At 32.1% G+C, this 9027-nt stretch overlaps 1 protein-coding gene across 1 annotated transcript; it reads right to left on the bottom strand.

Moving 5' to 3' along the window:
• Positions 1 to 7542: 7542 nt before the first annotated feature.
• LOC145258026 (protein FAM200B-like) lies at positions 7543 to 7950 on the bottom strand. Its single transcript, XM_080115748.1, has one exon. It carries the CDS (start codon positions 7948 to 7950, stop codon positions 7543 to 7545), a length of 408 nt encoding a protein of 135 aa, XP_079971874.1.
• Between the last annotated feature and the right edge of the window lie 1077 nt (positions 7951 to 9027).

Below are 9027 nucleotides of genomic sequence, written 5' to 3'. Positions count from 1 at the left end.
ATTTCAAAGAAGCTAAACCTTCCCAAATCCACTGTTAGAGCCATAATAAACAAGTTCAAATCGCAAGGCCACGTTATGAGTTTAGAGGGTAGAGGGAGAAAAAGGATTCTTTCGCCAAGAGATGAACGGAAAATTGTTCGACAAGTAAAACAAAACCCAAGGATCTCTGTTGGGGAGATTGTTGATGAACAGAGCACCTCTGGAGTGAATGTATCTCGACATACAGTTGGTAGAGTTTTGAAGAGAGCTGGTTTAAAAGCATGTCGTCCGAGAAAGACTCCCTTATTGAAGCCTATGCACCTGAAAGCAATGCTAGCCTTTGCAAAACGTCATATTGATAAAGATGTTGCATTCTGGAAACGTGTTCTATGGACTGACGAAACGAAAATAGAGTTATTTGGCCATAATAAAGTGTCTTATATTTACAGAAAATCTGGCGAAGCTTTCCTGCCTAAGAACACCATACCCACAGTGAAGCACGGTGGAGGCAGTTTGATGTTTTGGGGATCCTTTGCTGCCTCTGGACCAGGGCGACTTGTTAAGGTCACAGGTAGCATAAAAAAGGAAGATTATGTTAAAATATTGGATGAAAACCTGAAAGACTCTGCTAAAGAGCTCTCACTTGGTCGTCGTTGGTGGTTCATGCAAGATAATGACCCAAAGCATTCGGCTAAACTGACTAAGAAATGGCTTGAGGACAATCATATTAATGTTTTGGAGTGGCCATCACAAAGCCCAGACCTTAATCCAATTGAAAATTTATGGAGAACATTAAAATTGAGGGTAATGCAAAGGAAGCCTAAGAATCTTATTCAATTGGAGGATTATTGCCAGGAAGAGTGGGCTAAAATTACTACTGAAGAGTGCAACAACTTGGTTGTAAACTATGAAAAGCGACTGAGGAAGGTAATCAAGGCCAAAGGCTATACAATTGATTATTAAATAAATCGTGCCAATAATTTTAAACAAGGGTTTTTTGCAATTATGTTTGTTGTTCCTTTGTTATTTATTTTTTCTAAAATCCGATTGCTGCATCGGAAAGGCCAGTTAAAAATACATAATATACTTTGTTATTTTCTTTAATTTAATCCCTTTTTTAGAATTTATTAGACAAAATTTAACTTTTATTTTACCGTGCCAATAAATATGATCATCACTGTATATAATATATATACAATATATAATATATATAATATATATATACAATATATAATATATATATATAATATATATATACAATATATAATATATATACAATATATAATATATATATTTATATACAATATATAATATATATATATACAATATATAATATATATATATATACAATATATAATATATATATATATTATATATATAATATAAGTATATATATAATACATATATGATTTATATAATATATATATATAATATATATATAATACATATATATAATATATATAGTATGTATATATAATATATCTATATAATATAAATATATATATATACAATATATATATAATATATATAATATATATAATATATATATTATATATATCTTACATATAATATATATATAATATATATATATATTATATATATATATTACATATAATATATATATAATATATATATATTATATATATATTACATATAATATATATAATATATATATTATATATATATTACATATAATATATATATAATATATATATTATATATATATATATTACATATAATATATATATTAGAATTCAATTAGAGATTAGCAACCACTGTGTAAAGGTGTTACCATGTCTAAAGCAAGAAAACTAACCGAAATTGAGCGCTCTCGAATTCTAGGATTCCATAAGCAAGGTTTGTCACAGCGAGCGATAGTAGATAAGGTAAATCGCAGTAAAACTGGTACTTGCAACTTTCTAAATACCACTGAGAATTATGGAAAAGCAAAATCCTTTGGTAGAACCCCCAAAATGTCTCCTGTATTGAGTAGGAGAATCAGACGGGTTGTTATGAATGACAGAGGACTTTCTTCTAGTCAAATTAAGGCGGTTACAGATGCTGATTGCAGTCCAATAACTATCAGACGACACTTACAACAAAAAGGTATGGTAAATAAAAAGCGTAAATGAATTCCTTGATTGCTTCCACTTCACAAAGTGCACCGCTTAAAATTTGGTCGTGAATACCAAACCTGGGATGTTGAGAAGTCCTGTTTTCTGATGAGAAAATATTCAATTTATATGGTCCTGATGGCTTCCAGCGATATTGGCATGACAAAACTATTCCCCTTGAATGTTTCCACATGTCATAGTGGTGAAGGGTCCGCAATGGTATGAGGTGCCTTTTCTTTACAGAGGAACGATGGAGCTCCAGGTGGTGCAGGGTCGTCATACAGCAGCTGGTTATGTTAGCATGCTACAAAAAGCATCTTTGATGATGGAGGGTCATCGTTTGTGTGGGGATGGATGGTTATTCCAACAGGATAATGCTGCAATCCACACTGAAAGACAGACCTTGAACTTTCTACAAGAAAATGGAGTCCATATCTTTAGACATTCTGCATGCTCACCGAACTTGAACACAATTGAAAATGTTTGGGGATGGATGACAAGAAAGGTTTATCGAAATGGCAAACAATATTCAACAAAAAAAAAAAATTAACTTCGTGAAGCTATCTTAAGAAACTGGAGCAGGATCCCTTGCACCTTAATGGAAACCCTTATTTCTAGTCATCAAAATCAGTGGAGGTAGAACTCATTAAGTTTGATTCTTGAATGTTTTCATACAATTTTCATACACTTTTCATAATTTTGATCATGTGTAAAAAGCCTAATTTAATAAAAATGTAAATTTAAAAAATAAATGTTTGGAATGTAGCCTTTTGTTTCCATAACCTTTTAGATTGTAGTATTAGTAAGCTTAAGCCGGAAGAGTTTAAATTCTATCCTTAAAAATGTTTTTTTAAAAAGATTTTTAAGTGGTCAAATTTTTGATCAGCAGTGTATATGGCTATAATTTCTGTAGATAGAATCTTCAATCACCAAAAATACTATATCCACTCCAGTAGGTCATCCTACTTAAGAGTCTTTAATCGGTTTTTTGAAATAAATATGAACATAAATAAATAAAAGTTTTTATTAATATAATTTTATTAGCGTTCTGTAAAAAAACAAACAAACAAAAAAACAAAAAAATAAAATAAAATAAAAACACATCTTAGTAACACCCTGCAGTTTCTACTTTATCGATCCAATTAATGTATATATATATATATATATATATATATATATATATATATATATATATATATATATATATATATATATATATATATAACCATACATTCAGTGGATGCAATAAGTATCAAGCAAACTTTTGTAAAACTTTTTGAACCTTAGATATGAGATTTATGTAATTATCTAGTGAATGCGTATTTATATAAGATTTTTAATACGAGATTTGTATTTATTATACAAAAATACACTAGAAAAGCATTAGAAAAGAGGATACTTATTACACCCACTGTATATACTACTGATGGGACGATTTCAATATTTTCCCGTTTTCGATACAATTATCGATTCCGTACTAAATTCCCGATTCCGATACAATGACCGATTTTGATTCTGATTCCTTATAAATCTCTAAATGTTTAACTATAAAATGGTTATTGTTCTCAATAACCATGAAAAACGCATTTGTGAGGGGGTGATCTATAAATTCTAGCTTTACTTGTCGTTTAAATCAATAAATATTTTTTTTATTATTAATACTAACAATGAAAGATTTAGTTTTAAACACAATAAAAAAACAACGAAAAACAAAAAAAAAAAAAGATAAATAAGGGAATCGTTTTTGGCATCGGAAAATTTACACCCATTTTTTCGATTTAGATGCTGATTCCGATACCCCAAAACTTCTGATTTTTCGGATTCCCGACTCTGATTCCGATTAATCGTCCGAACACTAATATATACATATACATATGTATTTTTTATACAATATTTTATATTTAAGATGTTTTGATTTGTGTTAGGCAGTCAGGTAGTATGTCTCTGATGCTATATTCTTATACATACTTACTTATCAAGAAAAAATAAGTATCATCACATATACACAAGATAGGTGAAAACTATCGAACAGAAGTTAAAATAAAAATTAAAAAAAATCAATTTGATCGTATTTTGCATGATTAAGCACTGACCTGAGTTGTAAAGAGTATTATCTTTCTATCAGATAATAATAAAAAACCTCCCACCTTCCTATGGTAAGAATGGCTTTCTACATAATAACGTTATTATTTAGAAAACCATTTTTAAACATGAGGAATAGGGGGTCTTTAAAAAAAAACTATTCTAACCTTTCTGTTTTTGTATGTCAGAATCTATCCAAAGTGAAACGGATTGAAATGGCGATGATTTAAATATATAACTAACGTGAACCGACATCTTGATGCCCAAATCCCAACATAGAGCCCCAGTAGTTGCTGCCCCTGATAGTAGCCCCCTACACAAAAGTGGCAATGCGCCTTGTTTGGAGTGAAAAAGTAATATTAAAAAAATAACGGCATAATTGAACAAACAATTTTGTATAAACATTTTGATATCTGCTAACATGAGAGACTGATTAATCTCCCCTGTTTTTATATAACTCTCCAAAATTATTTACACTCGGCTTTATGAATTAAGAAATAAAAATTAAACTGATTTTTATTTTTACCTAGAATTTTACTCGATAATTTCTCCTAATGTTTAGTAAGCACACAGACACACACACATATTTATATATAAATAAATATATATGTATATATATATATATATATATATATATGTGTGTGTGTGTGTGTGTGTGTGCGTGTGTGTGTTTGTGTGTGCATGCGCATACAACGCCGATGGAAGCATTTGATAATTTGTGTCTTGTTTTAGTTTATTTTATATTATATTAGACTTTAAACACTTAATAACTTTAATATAAGAAAAACATTTTCCTTAGATTTCGGCGTATTAAACGACCTTTAAAGTTGAAAAATCATCTTTAAGAACCAAATGTCATAAGATACCGAGTGTCGCAATTTCTAGCATACGCAAAACAAACATGATTTCGTTATTTAGCAGTCGTCTTATACAACCGATATATGATAATATTTTTTTAAAATTTTCTCCAATTTTGTACCCCTTCTTATCTGACGGTTGTTTTTTTTTTTCGCCGAAATATACGGTAATTTAATATAAAATAATTATAGAATAAATTTCTCGGATAATAGTACATAAAATAGTTTTTCATTTAATTTATTCCAGTATTTTGCATGCACGAATATCGGTTATTTAAACGATTTTTAAAAGGATTCTATCACATTGCAAATAATGGATGACTTGGATCTTCAAAGACTTTATTTTCCCGCCTGGAATATTCTTAAAAAAAAAATTAAAAAAAAAAACTCAGTTCATTCTGAAATATACCAGTATTCATTGCTTTGGATTTTACAAGTATTCTTGTATCCTCATCCTTTCAACCATGGCGTATCCTTTGTGCACAGTGTTTTTAAATTTAATTTCCAATTTATGTGCTGTCAAGCAAAATTTATAATTACCCATATCTATTTATTCTAATGAAATAATAAGATTTCTTCCGACGAGATGAGCCATTCAATGAAAATTCATGGATCAAAGAAAAAAAAAAAATTAAAAAGCATTTATATTCCTTTGTCAATATAATACATTAATTCCGAATTATACAGTCCTGGTCAAAATTATAAGACCACTTAAGAAAGTAAGCGTTTACGCATATTATCGAATTTTTAATCAAACAAATGGTTGAAACCGGTACCAAAAGGGAAAATATGATGGGGGAAAAAAAAAAAATCTGCTTCATTCGAAACCTTAACCCTGATCTAATAATTATTTTTTAAAAAACAAATATTTTCACCTGGTCAAAATGAGGAGACCACTTTAATAAAACGGGCTAGTTTTGAAAAAAAAAATGAATGCGAAAAGCTTTCTATGTTACTAAAAGCAACTTGTTAGTGGATAAAAAACATCTTACTAAATTATAAATGGCAAAAGGGAAACCATTAGAGTTTGAGAGAGGAAGGATCTTTGAGCTTAATAGGGGTGAACTCTCCCATAAATCCATTGCAAACGAAGCGAATCGTAGCAAAACGGTCATCAGAAATTTTTAAAGAAATCCAGATCAATATGGGCACAAACAGAGTCCAGGTCGACCAAAAAAAACAAAAAACAAAAACAAAAAAAACAAACAAAAAAAAACAACAACAAATAACCCCATCACTGGATCGCCGTATCAGAAGTTTAAAAAAAAACTCCAGTATGAGCTCAAGTCGATTGAAAAGCCAAACAGCAGCAGAATGTAGTCCTAAAACCATCAGAAGGCATCTGAAAATGAAGGGTTTCAATCATTTAAAGCGACTGCAGAAACCATGTCTTCTTGAACAGCACCAAACTAACCGACTTAAATATGCCACCAAATACCAAACTTGAGATGAAGAGAGGTGGGAAAATGTAATTTTCTCCGATGAGAAAAAGTTTAATCTAGAATCTAGATTAAACTTTTTTCGTGTGCACTGAGAGGATCACAATCGAATGGGTCAATCATCCATGGCTCAATAGTGAAGTCAAATAAATCGGAAAATCTGATATCTAGATCATTTTTCATGGCTGACAGATGGTTACAATAAATAACAATGTCATTTTCACATAAGTCGATTTCCGCTAGTTCGGGTATATTATCAAATTGCTTTCGTTTTAAATTAATTTGAAACATATTAAGTTTTTCAACAAAAGCTCTCATCACCCGTTTACAGTCTATCAGGGTTATCATTTTTCCTTGCAGCAGAAGAGAGACTTTATTTAACTTACGGAAGATCCAACTAAGATAGTGTATATTTTTCTTTTGAGCTTGAATTTCGATAGCTAAGTCTGGCTGTCCTTCTGTTTGTAGGAATACAACTATTGCATTAAATAAGTTTACAAATCTTTGCAAACAGTTGCCTTTGGATAGCCACCGGACATCGGTATGCAAAAGGAGTCTTATATATTGTTCGTCAGTATCAACACAAAATTTTCGAAAAAGACGGTCACATTTACTGTTAGATTTGATTTTGTTTATTGTTTTTATAACAGTATTCATTGACTGATTTAGAATAGGGCTTAAATTTTTGGCCATGAGTTGATGCCTATGTAGCACACAGTGTATAGCTAAACTATCGGGGTACAGCTTTTTCAAAAAAGAAATACATCCTTTGTGTCTTCCCACCATAGCCATTGCACCATCAGTAGCACATGAAACTAAATTTTTAGTATATGGAATATCTTTTTCTTCAAAAAAAGTTTTCACAGCAGAAAATATGGAAGCGCCTGTAGTGTCAGTCTCCAACAGTTTTACAAACAATAAATCCTCTTGTAATGCACAATTATTATCAAAATATCGGACATATCCCATTAACAGAGCCTTATTGTCAACAACAGTACTTTCGTCGATTTGAAGTTTGTAGTTTGAAGTTTGTTTGTAGTTTGTAGTTTGTAGTTTGAAGTTTGTAGTTTTCTATCTTTGAATTAGTACGTCTTCGATATAATCTGACATTTCATCAATTCTCCTACGGATAGAATCATTACTCAAAGGTATTGCCTTAATGATGGATGAAGGATCTTGATTCATAATTTCTGTTATTACTGCTTCTACTACAGGCTTAATAATCTTTTCAGCTGCCGTATGTGAGCTACCTGTTTTCGCAATAATTTCAGCAATTTTGTAGGAGGCAATTAGTCCACCGTCATTAATTTTTGTCTGCTTCTTAAATAATGAAATCAAAGTACTACGACTTTCTAACGCAGATTTCAATTTCTGAAAATATTCGATAGGCTTACTAACTTTATCGGGGTGTTTTCTTCTCATGTGGTCTGAAAGCCGAGAGGGTTTCATGGCTTCATTGGATAAAGATTGATGACGCATGAGGCAAAAGGGCTGTTTTGGGTCTGTAGAGTTTTTGATGAATCCATATTGTAAGTACCCATCGATATACTGTCGACACTTCTTTTTTGCCATAAAAAATAAGGGTGCGAGCTGTAATAAACTAGGGTATGGTCGCAAGAAAAAAATACGGACAAATTGAGTAAGATTAAATTATTTTTATTCTCACCACAAAGCAAAAGGTTGTTTGTTTGTTTTTTATTATTTCCTTGATGGCGTCGACGGCAACGGTGAGTTTGTTGATTCGGCAGTCGGTGACGGCGGTGGTGCGAGAGCTTACCACGATGGTGGCGACGATGACGTAGACAGTAGCAGTCGGTGACGACTATGGGGAGGCGATGATGTCGGCGGTGAAGTTTATTGATACATCAGTCGGTGATATCAGAGAAGCGGCGTCGGCGTCGGTGATAGCCTTGTTGTTGATGTTAGCAGTAATGACGGAGCGAGTTTTATAAACGTGATGCTCGTTTTGTCGCTTGTTGTTTTAATGCGTGTTCCTCCTTTGGTCGCCGGCTGGAAAGAGCAGTAGAGAACTCGAATTTCGCGCCAAGTCTTTTTTTCTTCGTTTTCCTTCGGAGCTCTCCGGAAACGGTGCACGCTCAGTGTGTCGCCGTCCGACATTAGTTCCGGATATTGAGTTTATAATTTCAAAAAAATTAAAAAATTTACTCGCAAAAATGTCAAAATTTTTCACAGATAAAATTGATTGAAAATCGCCCCCCAAAATTTGATTTTCGCCCACTAGGGGGCGATTCGTCCCCGGTTGAGAACCGCTGATCTAGATGGTCCAGATGGATTTCAACACTATTGGCATGATAAAAATTTGCACAAAGAGATTTTTCAACTCGGCATAGTGGAGGAGAGTCTTTAATGATCTGGGGTGCTTTCTCGTCAGCTGGGATCCTAAAGTTGCAAGTAGTAAAAGGCCGGCAAACATCATTGAAGTACATTTCAATGCTTGAAAAGGCTTCTATCAGGACTGAAGGTCCACGGCTGTGTGGAAGAAATTGGATTTTCCAGCAAGACAATGCTGCGATACACACTTCTCGACAAGCACGA

Source organism: Euprymna scolopes, chromosome 33 (assembly GCF_053919585.1).
Source record: "Euprymna scolopes isolate OS-2025 chromosome 33, ASM5391958v1, whole genome shotgun sequence".
NCBI classification, from domain to species: Eukaryota; Metazoa; Mollusca; class Cephalopoda; order Sepiida; family Sepiolidae; genus Euprymna; species Euprymna scolopes.
This window is presented reverse-complemented; position numbering and strand designations above follow the sequence as displayed.